Below are 21,135 nucleotides of genomic sequence, written 5' to 3'. Positions count from 1 at the left end.
CTGGCCGGCGGATGATCTACCGTCACGCTGAACCACTGATTCAAATGAGGTTATGATCCTGTGACAGCGTTGGTACCTGGTATTAATCAATCATGGGATGGCTGCCAATGACGACGGGTGTTGGTCCGTCAATTGACCATGGAAATCAAAACCACCCTCAATTCTGAAACAAATACCCTGAATAGGAGGGGGCAGCAGCTCTTCCAGTTAATGTGACTGTCAATTTAACATCATCCATGCTGGGTTGTTAGCTGTTCTTCTGCCTACCTTTGTCCGGCTCACAAGCAGTGCGTTAAGATCCTCTCCGCCACTTCGATGTCCACCGTGATTTCTTTCTGCTCTCTATTACTAGACAGTAATGTCCTTCATCCCGTGTCACCCAACATAGCTCCCAGATACAATGACATGCATTGGCCAAACATCCTTCCCTCGGTGCCAAGACATAGAAGAGGTCCCATGGAATTGATACCACCGCTGAATCTGGATTTCCGCATCTGGCCCCGCGCCACTTTCGTGCAGGATTCTTCTGACTTCTCCGGGCCCTTCTTGACTTATCGTCGTTGTCATTCGAATTCAAAACCCACGGAAGGCCATAAAGCTGTACAACAAGGAGGCTCTTGAGCCTTTGTTTTCCTAGGACGGAGGATCCAACGATTCAATGATCCAATAGGTAACCAAGGCAGGCAGACAGAAAGGTGGGCTTGGATTGTCCGGAGACCTATCATTCTTTGTCCGATGGTAGTGGGGCGCCCGATGGCAGTAGACATGGCCATGGCGTAGAAGAAAGAGAGGCACGCACACGCTCACGCTTGGTCTCCTGCTGAGTTAGCAACGGAGACCCAAAGTAGTCAAGGCACAGGACCTTGATTCCCGGCAGCACCGTTTCATTCCGTACATGTACCACCACACCACACCACTGGAGTTGGCTCAGTTTGGGTCGTACAAGTCGGAGTCGGTCACAGCACGTCTGGTAAGGTACCGTAAATCAATTTCCGTACCGAGTAAATTGGTTCCAAGTTCAACCCACCTGGTGCGCCAAGATAGGCTTTTAGGCCCTGGGAGACGTCAAAAAAGAAAGATTCAAAAATCACACTCGACCGCCGGGCGATGAGATCATACATTCTTTCTGACTGAGCTCCATGAGAGCAAAGAGGGAAACAGGTCCAGAAGGGTGCTTTCCTTCAAGATCATGCACACACATACGAACACACACACACACACACACACACACACAATGGGAGGATGCAACATAAGAAATGAAAGAATAAGGAGAAGAAAAAAAAGACCGTCTTTGAAGAAAGTCCATCAACCAATGCGATCTATCCATCTTGTCTTGCGGACTGATCGTTGGTAGGGATCAATTGTTCCAGAACCCGACCTTCTTGAATTCAATTCAGATCGGAGCGGTAATACTGATGATACGAGATTACAGACTGTAAGTTACCAGTAACTCCATTGTACCCAGACCTGAGGTATGATACGGTATGCCCCGAATACCCGCTTTCCCTAGCTTAACTTCTATGGAGTGAGTGAGTACCTTACACGCATCCCTTCTCCGCCCGTCAAGGATTTGACTACCACTGTCGAATTTAGAGGTCGAGAAGAGAAGTCTGCTTTTCTCTCCAGGCCTCCAGGCTCACTCCTTCTGGGGACAATCTGGAGAAAGGGCAGGGCTGGGAACTCCCCTAGTCCATACGTTGCTTTGACTAGTGGCTGCTCGAACCTTCAGCGCCCCCCCTCCCATTCATCAATCTTCATGAACAGGCATTGTTCCGCGCTGTTTGTCTTCTGGCTTAGACAACCGAGTTGATGAATGGATACCACTCGAAAGATGAGGGACTTCTTCTAAATAACCAGCAGTATTGCACTTCAAAGGCAGGCTTAGACCTTTCTCTCATCTTCCCCTCTTAGGCCCTTTTGGGAATGCCATAGTAAAGGAATGAAAGCCTAGGGATCTTCGCCTTGCGTTGAGATCTTTCCCCACTTTTTCCTTTTCTTCTCTCCGCCTCTTTTGTCTCCCGGGATGATTGTCTTTCGGGTGCTGCTTTGAATCTTGCATGCAACGAGACTTTACAATAAATCTGCCCATTTTGATAAACTTGGTTGAGTGGCGAGAATCGCGTTTGGTTTCAAGTAGTGAGAATAAAATGCTATTGTAGTATAACATCACTTGGTAGGCATTAGGCAATTATTCCGCACAAGCTCAACAGCAGTGGTAATTTTCGATTGGTGCTTCGTATGATGGATGGGATGGCTCCTAATCACTGCACCTAACTTATGCTGATGCTCAGGTTTAGTTCGTACCTAACCTTCTCCTAGTCTCAACTGGTCGGGTGTAGTTAGTGGTTCATTTTTTGAGGGATAAATAATAATAATTCCTTGCCCTTTCCTACCCCCCAAAGGTGCTATTATTATTAATGGTTCTTTCCCTTTGAAAGCTCTTAATTAATTCCTGACTATTGTTCTTTGCCGGGTGATTTCATTAACCTTCAGTGGGCCCTTGACACACCCTCCTTCGCTCTCTTTGGATCTCTTTCTACAATACTTGGCCCAAAGAGTAATAAAACAAAAAAAGAAAAAAGGAAATAAAAAGGTACAATACCAGGTTTCCCATTACCATACCGCCTTTCGCTTTCTCCCCACTTCTTAGTTCTGGTCCTGACGCTCTCTTTACGCTCTCTGCTCCAAGGCCGCCTTACACTCGCATCCCCGTTCCTTTGGCATCATCTCATCTCATCTTTCTTTCTCTTTCCCTCCTCCCCCTCCCTCCTCCTTTCCTCCCACTTGTGACGCTCTCTACAAAAAAAAAAAAAAACATACCTAGTTACTACAAGACCAACCTCCTTGCCATGGGTCTTGTTAACTTCCCATTCCCGTTTGCTCTATAGCCTGCAAACTCCTCCGATCCTCTTCCCACTCTTTGTTACTCGATCTATGGCGGATTGTCTTGCTTCGTCTTCCCGTGCATTCGGCCGCTGACCTGCAGCACCCACGCTGCCATCCGCCTCTGTTTTGGATCCTGAAGACGAGAGGAGTTCACATCCTCAGCTACTACCCACTGTCAACATCTTTTCGACGCCTTTCGTCCTCTCGAACGTCTCTTGTCTCTCCCTCAACCCGCATTGTTTCTCCTACGGCTTCCTCATGTCCGCCCTGGAGGTTCCCGAGATCGGGTTGTCTCTCCGTCGAGACAACCATAGCAATGATGCGGTGGCCAAACCACCTCAAATAATGCGACTGAATCTCGCGCAGAGCACCCTCGACGAACTTATTCAGAGCCTTCGCAACGACCAAACAGCTCGGCTTCGCCTCGGAAAACATCCGTCCCTCCACTACGGCACCAAATCCCATTCGTTCCACTCCCGTCTCGAAACGCACCGGTCCGAGCTATACACTAGCAATGCCGCTGATAAAGAGAACCTATATTTTTCGGGTGTTTTGAGTCATAGCTTGGAGGTTCAGAAGGCCAAGGAGGCTACCGCAGCCACAGATCAGGCATTGGCCAACCTCGAGCAAAGCTTGAATGCCTTTGAAAGGGGAAAGGGCAAAACACACTTCATCAATGCTGGTGATGATGTACGAGCTCTCCGGGCGGGGGACACTCGGTCTAGCACCGGCAAGCAGGCCGCCCGCCTGGCTCGCAGCAAAGTGGAATTGGAGAAAGATCGGTTTCTCACTGCTGCCAATCGGTCGGTATCGTCGAGCCCGGCTCTGGGAGTGGCTCGATCTCCGGGAGGTCCCCTCACCCCTCTCACGCCCACCTCTGCACCTCTTTCTCAGAATAAAGACCGGATCCGCCTCGAAGCCCTCAAGGTCCCCTTCATCCACCTCCTCGCTATTCGCGCCGTGTCCGCCCAGTTCCTGGCGCGCCAGACCCGTTCCTCCCTCGAAGACTGCGAGACTTTGGCCCGGAAATATGGCCTGGAGAACCGAATCAACCCGGAGAAGTACGACCTGAGAGATAAATCCTACAAAGATCTCGACGTCTGGAAGTTTCCGTACCCGTCTCAGGAAGACCGGCAGGAGGCAATTGACAATGCTATCTCTGCATTCGATCGCATGCGGATCTCCCGCTCGGACAAGCTCTGGCAGATGCTTCTGCCGAAAGAGGAACGGGGTAAGGGCAAGTGCCTTTCGCGGCTGGACTTGCGAACAGGCCCCATCAAGAAGGCTCTGACCCCTCGGATACAAGTGCAACCGTCCGATGACAATGGCAAAGACGGCTACACCACCGGCCAAGATACCGACAAAGGCAGTGCATCTGGCCTCACCCCCAGAGCTGGGGAGCCTACATCAGCTCCCAGGTCTGTGCCTACCGTGGCTAAGAAGCGGGTTGGTGACAAGGATACTCCGCTGAAGCGCTCGACCCCTAAAGTCAAGGCTGCAGCAAATAGTACATTGACCGGTCGTGTGACAAAGAAGGCTGAGCGGAAACCCGCCGGAAAACCGGATACCAAGTTCAAATCAGCGGAATTTGTACACGATTCTGATGAGGACGACACGGATATGCCTGACGCCTCGTCCGCAGAGAAGCCTCCGGCAGAGCCCTCCAAACTTCAACCACAAACAAAGCCTGCCGGCAAACCGGTTGAGACAGCTTCGAACAGGGAATTGTCGCATGTGCCGACACCCAAGGTGGAGCAGCCGGACCCTTTAATCAAAGCCGATTCTTCTCCTCAACTTGCTAGCAAACCTCCTGCTGCGAAGAGACCCCCCTCCGCGCGGCCGCCTGCCCAAAAGTCCCCCGTGAAACCGTCGCCGCTTGGATCGTCGCCTCCAACGAATGCCTCCGATGTCCCGAGTCGCAGCCGTTCATCAAGCCAGAATAATTCGTCTAGTTCTTCCTCTTCTCCGCTCATCACTCAAATCTCCAAGCCAACCCGACCTCTCGCAGCGGCTGCCCCGACAATTCGCAAAGTGACAAAGCCGAATGGGGTGGCCAAGCCGTCTGAGCTTGCGAATCCATTAAAACGCAAGGCAGAATTAGATCGACCTTCATCCCATGCTCCAGGCCAGGGTCGGACTACTGGCGACTTGGAGCATAAGAGGCGCCGGGCAGTAAGCACGTCCAGTGGAAGTACTGGCAGTGCTTCGCCACCCCTTAGTCGTGAACTGCTTTTGCAGCAGCTACATGAGAAGTCGCGGAAATTTAAACAATACTATGCCAAGTACTACGCGCTTCATGAATCATTAGCGTCGCAAGCGAAACCGTCTCAAGTAGACATTGACCGCCTTCAGAAACAACACGTTCGGCTGCAGAGGATGAAGAAGGAGATCTGGGACGAAGACCGACGGCTGAGGGACTGACACTGATGACAGCGCATTGGATATCGCCGTGGACTCGATGTCTCACGTTTGGTCTTGGATAGAAGGCCCGGATCTTTCACAGCACGGACCTTCAGGTGGCCAATGATCGTTGCCACCGATTTTTGACACTGTATGTTGATTGCATAACGAAGCAGATCACCAGAATGCTTCGGGGGCGTCTGCGATGCTTAATGTTTTTCCTTGCATGGTTTTGATGTTTTCAATTTATCGTTCTTTTCCTTTGTCTTGTTCATATGCATATCTGCATCACGCAGTCGCTATCTCTTGGGTGTAGCGCCCGTGCATGTAAGTGGAATGATTTGTTAATACTATGATGCGAACTCGGCGGCCGGACTTGTCATGGCGGCCGGGAAGCAAGGCAGCTGCAAGGAGTTAGTCCTGCGTAGGACAAACTTGCAGCAGCCTCGGGGAGGAAGAGCGGTAGAAATACACGAGATAGGAAACCAATGAGAATACTGATTGATACGCCAGTCGTCTAGTCTTCCTGTAAGTTCGTAAGTTCACTAGATTTATCTAAGTTCCATGCCTTCCAACCTGTGGTGAACGAGGAAAAGTCAATGGGAAGGGAGGTGGGTCGCGAGGATTAGCAGCAGCAATCGGAGGGATCGGATGGGTATGCCTGGCCTGGCAGGCGAGCGAACCCGGAGGCAGCCTGACGGAGGTACATTCGGCTTTTCCCTGCCTTACTTCTCGTGTAGGTACTCAGGTAACGAGGGAATTGAGAACGTCAGGTCATGCACGATGCTAAATCTGGGTCGCAAGCCACTTTGTCCTTCGTGCGTGTAGCTGACATTGTGGTGCTGGCTGGGTTCCCTGCAGTTTCTTAACCCCACTACAAGTCACAAAAGGAAGAGGAGAAAGAAAGAGGGGAGGAGACTCGGAGAGAGGTAGGTTAGTGGTTTTCGGAGTAATGTTTCCAGGGACGCTCCATTCGTCTCCCCTCTTTTATCTACTCTCTTGTGCTCCCGAACCTAGCTCAGGTACTGTACTTGTACTGTACCTTGCACAAGATTTATGTCCCAAGTGTCACCCAAAATGAAACATGCGTATCTGCTGAGTACATACATGGATTGTGAGTACAATTCAATTGAGGGGAAGTTACTGAGCAAGTCAAATTTACCCCGGATCAACCCTGGATGATTCATGGACAAGCCCCGCTAATCCTGATCAGGGAACAGCCCCCCACCCGGTGCACGTGGCTGTCTCAATCATCATTCCTATAATCCCAGTACCGTTATCTTTCCGCGTTTTTTGTAATCAATACCAGTATCGTTACTGTCTGGTATGTCGGGCGGGCTTCTGACCGACGTCATCTATCCGTCCTTTTCAGCAGGCGGTCAGCAGCATTAGCTGCTGGTGCTGGTGCTTTATCGGCGACCCGAACTGAATCACGAAATATTCCCCGGGGCAAAGCACCGAGACATCTCTCGCCATTTCAGCTATCATTCGTCGATCTTCAGGAGGGCCTTATTCTCCAAAACATTCACAAGTGCAGTTTGAAGTACAATTGAAGGTTATTACTACCTGGCTCTGAATTGCTTTTCCATGGTGTGGGGCTCGAGAGTGACCGACTTTCGAGCTGCTGCGCGTTGCGGATAGTTCTTCACGCTCCTCCCTGTCGGCTAGCCGGCTGTTTTTGAACGGATCGTGGGGTCTCCGGTCTAGAATCAAAGTGTATTGCTCGCGCATCATTACAGCTACTGTCATCACTGCTTCATCACTGGTCCCGGAGCGAAAGGCTCTTCAATTCTGCAGGAGCTGTCCTTGATACCTCAGATTACCTACTCATTATCATGAATCCCTCAAGAGGCCGAGGGCTGGGACAACGAAGTCCCCATGTCCTGGTAAGTGGCCATCAGCCTTGTCGCTCTCTCATCCGGACTTCCAGTTCCCTACACGTAGATACTTACTGTACACTCCCTGGATACTAGGTCACCGACTCGCGCGATCAACAAACCTCCTCCCAACCCCGCCGCCGTCGCTCCCCCGCAACCCGCTTCATCACCGTCGACAACGTCCTCCAATACACCTCCGACGTGCCCTCCATGCAACAACGGTACCCGCCGCAGAGCGCCCGGACGCGGCCACGCTCCCGCATCGCATCAGCCGCCGGCGGACTGATCGGGGCCGCGGCCGGCGGAGCGGGCTCCTCCAGCGGCGGCAGTATTGGCGCAGCCAGCGGCAGTGCGGCGGCGGCGACGATCCGCCGCCTCGCAGCCCAACCGCGGCTGCCGCCCCGCACCACGAAGGTCAGCGAGAAGCTCGTCCTGCTCCCCGAAGCGGACGGGAAGCTACCGGAAGACGACGAGGACGAAGGCGAGGAGGAGGACGAGGAGGCCGTGGACGAGGAGTTCGTGCAGCGCGTCGCCAGGGACAAGAACCTGGACCCCGAGGCGGTGCGACAGACCCTGCTCGCGCAGAAGAAGATGCGGCTGGACGGCGCGGACTTTGGCGTGGACAACGACATCGCGCCGCTGCTGGCGGACGAGGAGCTGCTACGCAAGCGAAAGGTCGCGCCGGAGAAGGCGAAGAGTTATGCGGAGCGTCTGCCCAAGGCGCGCCGGGCCGAGAAGCTGGCGCGGGTGACGGCCTACTGCACCGCGCAGGCGTACAAGATGAGCTCCTTGGCCTCGTTTGTGAAGGAGAGGCATGGCGGCCGCACGAAGCTGTATGATGATTGTTTGTACACGGCGTATCATCTGCCGCTGTTGCCGGGCCTGGATGGGTACAGGCTGAGGAGTAGCCCCATGGTGAAGAAGCCGGGCGGGAAGTCGATCCTTGATGAGGAGATTGAGCGCAATGAGTTGCGGGATCATCACGAGGATTATCTGGTGGACGCGGAGGAGCATTCGGTTGTTGGCGGACGTCATGAACACCGGTCGTCGCATCAGCAGCGCAGTGAGGCTCAACGACACGGGGACGAGGAAGAGCACCACCCGCAACAGGAGGAACAAGAGGAACATCGTTCCGTGCCTGGCTCCGAGGCGCAACCCTTCATGGGCGACGTCGATGGCGCTGGTCATCAAGCTCCAGCTGACGCGACGGCCGTGGCGGCACCGGCAGCCACACGTCTGCCGTATAATGTCGCGGAGATGTTTGTGTTCAGCTACGGAGTAGTGGTGTTCTGGAACTTCACCGAGAAACAGGAGAAGGATCTCCTCGCCGATTTGGCGTTTGCAACCTCGTCCGTGACCGGGTCTCCCATCCCGTTGGCGACCTTGCCCCTGCAGGAGGAAGATTTTGAGACGGAGGAGTTTCATTTCGAGTACTCGACGGAGATTTCTCGCCCACGCGTTTACAACGACATGATCACCCTTCGAAGCGGCGACCACATGATCAAGTTAGCCATCAGTCATGGCATCGCACAAAGCACTAAGCTCTGCTTCTTCGAAGAAGTTATGGCTCGCCAGATGGCCGAGGCCAAGGACGTCCCCCGCCGACTCGCCATGACAGGCAATCTTGGCATGAAACGAGACGAAGTGTTCCGCATTCTGGGTAGTCTGTTCAAGAGTCGCGTAGAAGTGAACCTGTGTACGTTTGTTCGCAGTTGAGCCAACCCCCTCCATTCAAGTCACAGACACTGACAACCCAAACCAGCATCCAACGTTCTCGACGTCCCCAACTTCTTCTGGGAAAGCGAACCGACCCTATATCCCCTCTATATCGCTGTGCGCGAGTACCTCGAGATCAAGCCTCGAATTCAAGTTCTGAACGAGCGGTGTAAAGTCTTCCTTGACCTGGCAGAGATTCTTTCCGACTCCATTGCCGACAACAAAACCTCCCGTAAGGCCGACCGACACCTTCCCAACCCACCCTTTGCACAATCTTCTTCCCTCCCCTTCCAGATATAAGATCTGATAATAACCTTGACAACCAAACCACAGATCAAACATGGATCATCATCGTACTCATCTGCGTCTCCATCCTCGTCACCACCTTCGAAGTCTTCCTCCGGTTCGGCCTCCTTTCCTCCCGTGAAGGAGGTGCCTCAACCACAGCTACCACACCTATCACCTCTTTCGCAGCCAATGTCCTCGCCCGGGCCCTAGGCAGCGGTGGCAGCAGCAGCAGTAACCCCGCGTGCGTGTGCTCATGTCCCGCTCAAGTGCCCGGTAACGGCTTGATGAACACCACACCTCCAACCATGGGATCGCCTTACTAGGAACTAGAGAGAGAAAAAGACGCCAGTAAAAGAAATCCTTCTCTTGTCTCCTATCTACCTCCCCAAAGTGCCTCTCAATGCCCGAAATTTAGCACTCAGGATCCCGAAAACTATTCCTCCGAACCCGAACCCGAACCTCCCTGCTTGACCAGTCGGCGATCACATTGTCCTGTACTCGGTCATGTGACATCCCCCTACCCCTCTGGTTCTTAATCTCGGCTCAGAAAGGGCTGAATGAATGACACTGTACATCCGAGGCAGTTGAACCCCCCAAAACTCAACGCCTCACAGCCCACCCAGGCACCCACGCAGGCACGGGGGAACAGGAAGCACCAAGCCATCCCAAGAACCGTCTCTTTTCCTACTTCATCCCACCCACCCCCCTTTCTTTTTCCTTTCTCTTCCTCCTTCTACATTATTCTCTTATCGCGGTAAACCATTTGATATCAATTAGGCAATCCTAGCAGGCTTCTGATTTTCGGTTTGAACTGTTTGATCTCTCTTTCTCTCTCTCTCTCAAAATCAAGCTTCATTCTTTCCACCATGTCCATTTTCATTGTTCTCTATGTATCGGTTTGCGATATCGCGGCCCTTATGCTATGGTAGCTTTGTTCAAAGCCTTAATAACAATCACAAAATGGAATTAGGAGAGGAATTCAGGCCTCTATATGCTGATCATTGTTTCAGCGATGATGTGCTTTATGCCTTTGGGGCAGAGGGAGGAAGTCTGCTTATGCTTATAGTACTACCAAGCTTAGATGACGTCATCGCGGGTTGTTTATGCACATCGACGGAGCAACTACAGTGACTGCAACGCCGAATAGAAGAGCGTCCCCAAGAGCAAAATAGGATGAAATCTCGAGAACACAATTGATTGTGTAGTAGTTAGTGGGGAAAGTAAGTATGTATGTAGTATGCTAGCAATCGATATCTACAAATCGGGATTGATGCCGATGAGAGGAAGGGCAAGGTACGGGAAGGAGTGACAAATGAAAATGCAAAACCACAACAAATGAAACAAGGAAACAGGGAGGCAAAAACAAATGCGGATGAGAGGAAAATTAGGTATAAAACAATGCAGATGGATGATAGATAAGAAAAAAGTGCAGACCGAAGAAGACACAAATGACACCCATAGAAACCCCATACAGCCGGGCCTTGAGCCAAATGATAAACAACCTTTCCAACTCTATCTATGCTTCGTCCGGGTCATTTCGCCATTGGGAAAAAACAACAAATAAGGGGGGAAGGGGAAACCGACAACGATAACAATCAGCCAGGACTCCATCCAGTGCTCTTTTCCAGACCCACACTGGTGTATGCTATGATGATGTTGCTAGCAAACCTATCAACAGAAACAAACAGATGCCAGGATGATGATGATGATGATGATGATGATGATGATGATGTGAAAGATGAGTAACAATGTGGGAAATGCTAGGAAATTCATCGCGCAACAAAGGAAATGTAACAAAGGAAATAGGAAAGCAAACTTGGATGTTTGACTCCACCGGTGGTAAGGTGTGCAAGTCATCCCTCTAGAGAACTCAATGGCTTCCGGTCACTTGAATGCTTCAAACATACGGCCCTGCCGTTTGTTAAAGCAATCCAGTTGACTGCCACACTAAACCGGAGTGGACCATGCGCTGTCACCCAGTCTAGGCTTCATTTCATAGTTGTCCGGTTCGGTGCTGGCGGGTCGTCTGATGGTCGAGCTGGGGAAGTACATGTGGGGAGGCATAGAGCTCGCATACGCCGCACCGCTCGGCTCAGGATAACCAAAGTCGGTAGCAGAGCCGGGGGAAGGGATGCTGGAATGAGACGGAGAAGCCCAGCCCAAGCTAGTCATATGCGGGCTACCACTGACGCTGTTGGGCCGGTGATCGTTGTTGGCAGGCGGCTCAAGGGGTTGAGGGGGCCCATAGCCCGAAGGATGCGAAGTCATTGAAGGTCGAACATGCGGAGCACTGCCATAGCTCGACAAGGAGGGCGACGTGGCCGTGGGAGACGCTCGGGGGCTAACCTGGGGGAAGCCACCTCGGACATGAGGCGGGATGGAACCGTTGGTCATGTAGTAGTCGGAGCGGGGCATATTTAGCGGAGGCAGATCGCCAACAGGCGAAACAGGATGATGCGCTGGGGAAGGGGTCGAATGAACCGAGCCATGGTCAGAGAACATATCTCCTGAGACTCTCGCCCGCTCCTTGTTCTGCCTCAAATTGGCTTCAGTCTCAGCAGCGGCCTCTTCAATAGTACCAGTGTGGTGATTTTGATGCCGTGTCAGCGTAGTGCGGCGAGTAAACGTCTTCTGGCAATTCGCATAGGGGCACTTGTAAGGACGCTTTCCGGAGTGGATCCGGCGATGCCTAGCAAGAGACGACGAATCGCTAAAAGGCTAACATATCAAGATAAAAGATTAGCGAGCGTGGGGCGTATTGAAGGAACCACATGATGCATACCTTGCCGCATCTTTCACACATGTGTGGCTTTTCGCCAGTGTGGACGCGAGCGTGCACGGTCAGGGCCGAGCGCTGAATAAATTGTTTACCGCACCCCGGCCAATCACAAGCGTGGGGTCTGATGCCCGAGTGGATGCGCTCTGCAGTGGCGTTAGAGAGTCACCGACTGCTTGACGATGGATAGGATGTGCTTACCGTGACGTGCAAGGTCACTACGACGAGCAAATCCCTTGCTGCAAGTTCCACAGTGGAAGGTCTTTGGAGGTGGATCCGGCCGTCCCTGGGGAACATTGGCTGGTAATTGACCAGCGCCAGCGTATGCTCCGGGAATGAAGGTGTTTTGTAAAAGAGGCAACCCTTGGTTGGGATGAGCTTGCGGTGCATAGCGCAAATCTTGCTGCATGCTCGGCATTTGACTCAGCTGAGCATGATGGGGGTACGAAAGAACCTGCTGGTCGGTCGACTCGGCGCCAGGCTCCGCCTTCATCTTTGGCGAATGATCCATACCAGGGTTCGGGACTAGGTGCGCTGGATCGAAGGGTGTGTCTGCGGCAACCATGGCGGTAGAACCTTTTCTATTTAGGATGTTTGTGATGTCCATGACCCGACCCCGCGGGGAAGTGATAAGACGGCGGTCAGGGACAGATCAGGTCTCCACGAAAGGCGTTCTGTGCTGAGCCGTAGATTGTCTCCACGACGTTGCTCCTCGGGGTTCCAAGCGACGACTGTAACTCCGGCAGCCGTGGTATTGCGAGATGGTGGGAACAGTCCTGTTGGTGCAGTATCCGAGACACCGATCGGAATCTGGTCGAATGGCTGCAGCGACACTGAAAGTCTCGAGATACTTGACAGTTGAAGCGCACTTCAACAAAATCCGAGGTTGTGTAAATCACTGAAAAGTGTGTCGCCACGTCTTTTGCAGCGATTTTGCAAGGATTCTCAAATCACCGGGGGGTGTTAGCCGGGGTTGCAACACGCCAATGTCGGCACACTCGGTTTGTTTCGGCGGGTTTCAATGACAACAATCACAGCGTCTGCAGAGAGGAGGGGTATGTCGTAGTAAGAACAGCGACAAGGTGAATTGTTTCTGCACTGTGTGACAAGATTGTGAGAGGTTAGTAAGCTGCGCATAAACAATGATATAATGTAAGATGAGATCTTCTGCGTTCGACTGGACCAGCTTTCCCGACATTCTTCGCAGGACGCGCAAGTGATTGGATCTCGTCTGTTATTTTTTTGTGGTTTTTCTTTTTCTTTTTCTTTTTCTTTTTTTTTGCGCAGGCAATTTGATATTGAACCAACAACAACATTGCGCGCCAAACCAGAAAAAGAAATTGCAACAGAAGACGATGCGCCAACGAGAACACCCACTCTGCAAAAGCAAAGATGGGCAAGCGCCCGTTCCGAAAATATGCGCCTGAGAACCGGCTTGTAGAGTGCGCCTGGGAGAGATCCCCTCACTCAGGAAAGGCGGCGAAGGGAAATTGATGGTGGGCGGAGCGCGATTCGAGCGCACGGAGAGGAACTTACGGAGAAAGAGAAAACTGGCTGACAGATTTGCAAGTGGAATTAAGCACAGCTCGTTACCAGCAAACACTGCGCACTGAAGCAGGGGATCGTCGGGAGATCCGTGGGCGTCAAACAAATACACCCAAAGGTGTTCTTCGACGGAGCTTCTCGGGGATATTCGAGGAGCTGAAGGGAGGAATCGGAGACGATTGCACCACCGCAAATGGAATTCACGCAGGAATGGCCACGGAAACCTGAGGAAATGAAGAAGAGGGTGCTGGAGTATTGGTTGGTAGAGTTGAACTGGGGGGGGGAAATTAAAAGAATATGTCAGTTTGGTTTCGGATCAGAGAACGACAGGAGACAAGAGGCAAAGGAAGGAATAAAGTACCAGGCAGGCAGACAGGCAGGCAGGCGATGTCAGGTTGATGAAGTAAAGAAGACGAAGAATAGTGGAGGAGATGTAATAAATCGGTAAGGAAGAGTATCAGGTTGGTATCGATTATACAGCAGCACCCGAAACTTTCTATCGCTATTTCGTTCTTCTTGCCTTTTCGGTTTCTTCTGAAGTATTTTCTTCTTTGCTCTTTCACTTTTCCTTTTCTCTCTCTCTTTCTCTAAGAGTAAATGCGGCGCGTGGCTCTCTTTTCTTATTTATTTGCTACTCGAAGACATTCCTTTTTTCTCCCAGGAAGACCCGGTAGTTTAGCTTAGCTGGTTTAGTTACCTAGTTAAAATTAATGTTTCTTATTATTAGTAGTTGCTCCTAGTGCCCGGTAGTAATAATAAATTGGGAATATTCATAAAAATAATTTTTTATTCTCTTTATTTTTATTACATTTTATTTTCCCGATTTCCCTTGTAACTAATTAGTCGAACTAAGCCCTGTTGGTCGGAGACTACCACTTTACACGTTTCCACAGCGTGCCCCAAGTGGCTCCAGTGAACTCTCACGCCCGAAGAAGCTGGCGGCACCAGAAGGTCACCGTCAGCGCTCGGCTCCACAACGTGGCTTTCATTTCTCCTGGCCGTGCGAGAAAGAGCGTACCGTACTAAGCACTATACTCAGTCAAACTATGGAGGGAAAATCCGCGCTGCCCTCGCACTCCTCCTTCTTTTCCTCCTCCTCCTCCTCCTCCTGATGGTGGTGGGGTGGTACGGATTGATGCCGATCCAAATGGAGAATGAAATATGGGTAGACCGGGGTGATGTTACCGTTAACATTCGCAGTTTTCTGGTTTGTTGTTTGATTTGATTGATAGATTCATTGAATGAGAGCTTCCCATGGTCATTCATTTGACCTTTCTCCGGCACATCTATGTTTGTGTCAATCTCCTCATCCATCTTCTCTGTCCCCTCCCCGAATCTCCTGGCCGCGCCATGATGCTGATTGATCCTGGCGGAAACAGGAACCGTGTCGGACAACGCGCCTTGCTCAGGAGATTTCGACCCGCTAATAAGATAGAGCAGCCACCTGGACCTATACCCTAGCAAGTATACAATTAACGTAGAGGTCAAGGTGTTCCTTTTCCACCCCCCTCCCCTTACCCCTCCTCCCATTTCCCCTCTTTGATCGTGCATGAAATCGAGGCTAGGAACTAGACCGGTGACCGCATCACTGTCTCGGAAGCTTAAGTGCTGCTTACCCCAGGGCCAGTTCTCAAAGGGCCTCTTTCTGCCCCTTCCCCCCCTCCCCCTCCCCCTTGCTAGGAGTTCCTGCAGGTGATGACGCCTTCACAGGGGGAGGAGGGAAGATGGTTCAACTTAAACAGGTGACCATGTAGGTATCGTGCAACCTGCACAAGTGTCCCAGCTCAAGTGTTTGGCCGCGATCAGGCATCAAGCCGCGTGAAACGTTCGCCTAGGATCGATCATCTCTGGCATGGTACCTAATTAACTTACCCTCCTGTTCTGAGGTCATAATCAACGCCATGGGTTGTTCTCTGGGCCCCTGGGGTCGGACAAGACAGTTGTCGGTCGGGAGAATCTCGATTCTCCTCATTCGCTGACAGCCCTCCTTGCTGGAAATTTCAGGACAATCTTGTGCTGGAGCTAGATCGGAAGAAGGAGCCAGATTACGAACAGGAAAAATAACCGTGGCGGGCGACTGACCCAAGGCGATCCGGCTGTTCGACGGGACGGAGAATAATAATAATACGGTACGTAGGGAATTGAACTTCGATTTACCCCTTTCGGGAGAGGGTCCTAAACCTGGCCTGTGATTACGGCAGAGCAACGGTTTGAAAGTTAATTTCCTTCTAGAAAGTTTCGAATGATGGGGAGAAAATAGGAATAGATGGGGTGGTGCCGTGGTGTGGGAAGAAAGAAAAAAGGGATCGGGCATGGTTCCCAGATTGGCAGATTAAGCCCAGAGGGAGCTTTGAACACACCATTGCCTGGTTCAAGACAGTTCTCCCCACTTTCACCGCCGTCGTCCGGCCACAGCTGCAGGGACAGGTCGCCCTGGACCTTTCACCGATCTGCATGTCACGTAGAACCGCATGCTGACTGTCGCGGCAGTGGGAGAGGCGATGACCACCCACAAACAAACACACACACACACACACACATACACACACACACATACACACACACACATACACACACACACATACACACACACACATACACACACACGCGCGCGCGCGCGCCAAGGTGGGCTAGCTGGTAACCGCAAAAGCAGAGCTTGATGGGGCTTCTTGATGATAGTCGCAATGGGTTTAGGTTAAGGAGTGCGTTCAAAGGACGAAAATAAATATAACAATAATGAAAGGAAACGGAATAGCAACTGATGGGCCGTGGAGTAAAAGTCGACAACTCAACAGGCTGTCTTTCCTGTTACTGTGTAGTTCCTGCGACTAGTCGCCTAGTCCGCCTTGCTAGTTGTTGACGGACCTGACGGAAGCAGCAGCGAGGCGACTTTCAGTGTTCCAGTTCCAATTCCAGTTCTAGTTCCAGTTTCCACTGCACAATACGTACTCAGCTGTACTTCCCTCCTCCTTTTCCGGGTCTCCGATTCGGTCCATTGTTTCTCGCTTCCCGGTAGACAGATGAGTGCCCATGATCGTGATGGTGATGATGATTATGATGATGATGATGATGATGATGCTTCTATTTCCTCATTCTTCTTTTTTTGAATTCGAACGGGGTCAGTCTCTAATACCAGTCGTAACCTTGATGCAAGACCTATCAATCCCCCCGATCATGGATGGCTTTACCCTCTCCTTGAGTCAACTTCTCCTTTCCCCTTCTTGACCCTGACCTGTGTTTTTCTTTTCCCTTGTGCAGAAAGTGGCTCCACTACGAGACACACTACTGGATTACCAGTATCGCACCAAGACCAATCTGGCCAATGGAGGAAAAGTGCCAAGGGGGGACGGGCTTCCCATGAGCTTCTAGAAGAAGTCGGAAGGGGGGCATGGAAGGTCAGGAAGGCTTCTAGAGGCCTTTCTTCCCATGTGCCAGTGCGGCTGCGTCACCCACCTTCAATGCCGGTAAGTGGCCGGTGGGTGGCCATGTCTTTTCTCCTGACGCCCGTGTCACATCCCTGTCTGGGGTTCAAATCTTCTGTTCGGATGTGTATGCGTGTGTGCGTTTGTATTTATGACTTCGGGACAAGCGCGAAAGAAACGTTCCTATAATCTCCATCTCTTCACTACAGAATCAAAGACGCGGAAGACGGAGAAACTCAGCAGCAAAGAATCATGCGCTGGTCAGAGTGTCATCCTAATCACCCTAGGCGAACCAAAGAATGGGATTATTATCATGATCACGATCCGTCCGCATCGTCATCGTTGCCGGTCATCCCTGGAGCGTCCGTGTTGGCCGTGGATCAGAATGAAAATGATTTCTTGGGCCCCACGCTTGTCTTCCCGTCTCGGGGCGTTGGGCCACCGTATGTTAATGGTGGTATTTTTTTTCCTTTGAATGATATTCGTATTTCCATCGCAATCTCGCAGATCGCCCTGTCGCATTTCCTAAATCGAGGTCTTTGTTTCCTTTGACTTGGCACACGTAAGGCAATGAGACTCAGGGAGTCAGGGGTGCTCGGAGTTTTGACAAGGGGGAGGGGAGGAAGGTAGAATGGAATCGATTGAGGAGTGTTCCATAGCATGACGTTCTCTGCCGTTTCAATTAATTAAAGCAATTCTTGCAGTTGTAACAGGGAGGGGGGGATCAATCAGAAGGCAGTACGATTGGATGGAGCGGGTTCAACTTCATTGCGACTGGTCGGTTGAGGTTTCATCTGCTGGTTTGAAGTGCGCCAACTGCGCTCCAGGCTTTTCCACTGCACTGCCTAAAGCAGAATAGGGGGGGAAATCCATGGTGGCTGGGAGTCTAAGAACGATGAGGTATGCGTCTAGTAGTGCGTGGGTAGTAAACAGCCGTCAGATTGTTGAGGGAGGCTTGTATAAGCAGCAGTCTCATGCAGAAATGTAGAAGAAGCATCTCCGGTGGTGTTCCGCGCTTGGACCAGGCAAGTATCAGATTCATGTCGATAGATGACATCGGCCTGCAGGTTGAGCACTGAGCAACTCTTTTCACTTTTGGTTTCTCTCATTCTTATTTGCCAACCTTGCTTGCCACACTTCTCTCGAACGAGGTTTTCACGCCTAGGAAAGACTTTGTGCCAGCTGAGCACTGTCATTCCTACCCGATTTGGAAATGTCCCACAGCTGCCAGATGCCAGAGTTGAGTCTGGGTTCCGTTGGTTTGAACTCCGTTCTCAATGCAAACATAATCCATAGCAGTACGGAGCACAGTAACTACATTCGAACGCTACCTACCTCAAGTTGCAGCCATGTTTTGTATGGAACCTTCCGGTTAAACCCTCATCAGGCAACTAGCACGGCCTATCCGGTAGAAAAGGAAGAGAGCCCTTCGCAGGACTGAAAGCATACCTGACGTGCCTCGGCAATATTCGCCTCCCACTACTATACCTATCGATGGCCTTATACCCAGAGTGGTATACGGAGATCATTATTAAGTTCTCTGGACTAACGTTACCCATACTAAATTAGTGCTTAATTGACAATCACATAGTATTCGAATTTCGAAACCTATCGGCTAGCTACCGTTGAACCAGTGCAAGCAAGCTCTTGCAGGTCTGCCCCGAGTCCTCAGGTGTGTCTCCCACACCGTCTTGTCTCTATCCTAGCTTGATCGACATCCTATTCGAACTACCAACATAGACTCTTACTCTACCAGGCTATAGTGCCTTCTCTGCCTCAGCTCCCGTCCAACCCCAATCCGTCATACCGACCCTGATCGTCAGTCTGGCATCCGGAAAATGAGGCCACCTGGACACTAGAAAGTGAGGACTAAGACTCTAAGCGGTAAAGTGAGCGTGGTTGTCCCCGTCTCCTCCCCGATTCCCATCCCTCCTTCACCGTCATTTTCCAGCACTAGACTCCGGCCGAAGCAGCATCAATTTCTCCTCTCCGCCGTCCAGCGCGGAGACATCCACGCACAACTTTCTTCCGAGGAATAATGATCCACGAATGAAGGAGGCCTCGATTCGATTCGTGGTGTCGAGTCTTGACTTGACAGCTCATCCACAATGACACGAAAAAAGGGGAGACCAGAGCCCCATAACCCTACTTACCCGGGTGGAGGACTATGGTGCTGGACTCCATAGCGCTAAATTAGGAATGTTTCTGGAAGCAGCGTAGAAGAATTTCAAATTAGGGAAGTAGTGGAATAGGGAGAGGGGGGAATGAAGAAAGGGAGGGGTTCTCTAATCACCCCTCCTTCTGTGTTCCAATCTGCGCCACTACTCGTGAGTTGGTTGGAGACCAGAGAGAAAGGGGAAAGAAGATGTTGCTGATTGTACGAGTACGTATTGTTCAGTAGAACGCCACACCGACATCGACGGAGGTGGCTCCTCTCTTGGGTTTGGCTTGGTTAGTTAGGGTTGGTTCGGAAAACTGGAGTCTAGCAACGAAAGAGCGGTGGACGGTGAGTTAGCCAATTGAATAAACTGACTCGTACCTTGTGTCATTTGAGTGTACTGACTGAACAGTACGAGAGCCATCGTTACCTGTAGAGGGAGTTTCTCTGTCAAGATGGGAGATCCCAAAAGTAAAGTGTGGCTTATGCAACCAGACAAGTGCTAAACTGTCAAGAAGCACCAACTGGCCAATGTGGCCAAACATCCAACACGGCTTGGCATGTTTGTTCAACCCGCCGCTTTCCGCATCGCCGACTGTTCTGCGGACCAAACTTCGGCTTCAATTCTGCCCAGCGTAGCAAGAGAAATCACCTTTAGAAACTCAATACCTTCAAGTCATTGACCATGAACACAGCCTTGACCCGACTATTATAGGCCCGTACGAGTATCACATAACCGACGTACATATTTCCCCGGGAAGCTAACAGACACCAACCAGGCAATCAATACTCTTCCAATCTACACACCTCCTTCGAAGAACACAATCTCTCCTCCAGAAATCACCAGAAACCATGGCATCCCGCCGCGCTCTGCGCACCCTCAATAACCTTGCGACCCGTCGTGCCCACTCCACCAGCTCTGTCTCCGCAAATGAGCTTTCGCATTTCTCCGCCCTGGCCAGCAGCTGGTGGGATCCCCAGGGCCCATCGCGCGTGCTTCATCTCATGAACCCGCTGCGCCACGACTTCATTGCCTCCTGTCTCTCCGAAGGCGTTCCTCCTCCTACACCTTCCGCCGCCTCCTCCGCCTCCCCCCCGCAACCAACCCCAACACCCTCCGCTACCTCGACATCGGCTGCGGCGGCGGCATCTTTGCCGAGTCCCTCGCGCGCAGCATCAGCACCTCGCCCACCAGTCAAACGGCGACCCCGACGCGCGCCGCCTCCATCACAGCAATCGACCCCTCGACGACCCTAATCCAGATCGCGCGCGACCACGCCCGGCTCGATCCCACGGTCGACGCGCACCTCCGCAGCGGCCGCTTCGAGTACAAGAACTGCACGTTGGAAGACCTCATCGCCTCGCAACAAACACTCACCTCCACCTCTACCACCTCGCCCACCTCTCCCACTACCCCTATTTCTCCGAAATATGACATCGTCACCCTCTTCGAAGTAATCGAACACATCGAATCCACCCCGTCGGCGGGGATTACCCCGCAATCATTCCTGACAGACTGCCTGCGGCTCGTGCGGCCCGGCGGCTGGCTGATCGGCTCGACCATCGCGCGCACCTTTCCCTCGTGGCTGGTCAACCAGGTCATCGCGGAGGCGCCGTGGCCCATCGGCGTCGTGCCGCGCGGCACGCACGAGTGGCAGAAGTTCGTGAACCCGGGGGAGTTGGAAGGGTGGGTGCAGGAGGGGCTGATGCGCGCTGCGGATGGCCGGGCGGTGCGGGCGGGCGCCGCGGCGCTGGAGGGGATGCGGTGGAAGTGTGTCGGCGTGGTGTATTTCCCTGGGTTCGGTTGGAAGTTGGTGCCTGGATCGGAGAGTTGGGGGAATTACTTCTGGGCGGTTCGGAAGGGGGTTTGAAATTCAACGCTGAGGTGAGAGAGAGAGAGAGAGAGAGAGAGAGAGATGGCTACGCATAAATGGCTTACTAAATTCACCACAGTGGAAGTGAGAGGGATTGTATGATAGATAAAAATTTATGTACTTATTGAATGTACTGTACCTGTATAGGGATAGACCACCGGACTTTTTGTGATGTTGCAGAATTAAAGCCAAT

The 21,135-nt window shown here is 51.9% G+C and overlaps 4 protein-coding genes across 4 annotated transcripts; 3 read left to right on the top strand and 1 right to left on the bottom strand.

Moving 5' to 3' along the window:
• The first annotated feature begins 2,801 nt into the window (after positions 1 to 2,801).
• On the top strand, positions 2,802 to 5,777 carry ASPACDRAFT_75604 (uncharacterized protein). Its single transcript, XM_020204491.1, has one exon. It carries the CDS (start codon positions 3,145 to 3,147, stop codon positions 5,305 to 5,307), a length of 2,163 nt encoding a protein of 720 aa, XP_020060447.1. The 5' UTR covers positions 2,802 to 3,144; the 3' UTR covers positions 5,308 to 5,777.
• A 1,344-nt stretch (positions 5,778 to 7,121) lies between these two features.
• On the top strand, positions 7,122 to 9,490 carry ASPACDRAFT_39723 (RMD1 family protein; the record flags this gene model as incomplete). Its single annotated transcript, XM_020200639.1, has 4 exons — positions 7,122 to 7,172; positions 7,260 to 8,859; positions 8,926 to 9,111; positions 9,213 to 9,490. The coding sequence occupies 4 exons, from the start codon at positions 7,122 to 7,124 to the stop codon at positions 9,488 to 9,490; spliced, it is 2,115 nt and encodes a 704-aa protein (XP_020060446.1).
• A 1,624-nt stretch (positions 9,491 to 11,114) lies between these two features.
• On the bottom strand, positions 11,115 to 12,508 carry ASPACDRAFT_22610 (putative C2H2 finger domain protein; the record flags this gene model as incomplete). The annotated part of the gene is made up of 3 exons (XM_020199133.1): positions 11,115 to 11,885; positions 11,950 to 12,089; positions 12,145 to 12,508. 3 exons carry the CDS (start codon positions 12,506 to 12,508, stop codon positions 11,115 to 11,117), a joined length of 1,275 nt encoding a protein of 424 aa, XP_020060445.1.
• Positions 12,509 to 19,920: 7,412 nt separating this feature from the next.
• ASPACDRAFT_57440 (3-demethylubiquinone-9 3-methyltransferase) lies at positions 19,921 to 20,939 on the top strand (the record flags this gene model as incomplete). Its single annotated transcript, XM_020203243.1, has 2 exons — positions 19,921 to 20,036; positions 20,120 to 20,939. 2 exons carry the CDS (start codon positions 19,921 to 19,923, stop codon positions 20,937 to 20,939), a joined length of 936 nt encoding a protein of 311 aa, XP_020060444.1.
• Positions 20,940 to 21,135: the final 196 nt, after the last annotated feature.

Source organism: Aspergillus aculeatus (assembly GCF_001890905.1).
Source record: "Aspergillus aculeatus ATCC 16872 unplaced genomic scaffold ASPACscaffold_2, whole genome shotgun sequence".
Classification (NCBI taxonomy): Eukaryota; Fungi; Ascomycota; class Eurotiomycetes; order Eurotiales; family Aspergillaceae; genus Aspergillus; species Aspergillus aculeatus.
Note: the sequence above shows the minus strand (reverse complement) of the source record. Positions and strands in the feature narration are given on the sequence as shown.

What these genes read in the sequence shown, in the direction of transcription:
- ASPACDRAFT_75604 (XM_020204491.1), top strand. Translation starts at nt 3,145, where the DNA reads ATGTCCGCCCTGGAGGTTCCCGAGATCGGGTTGTCTCTCCGTCGAGAC.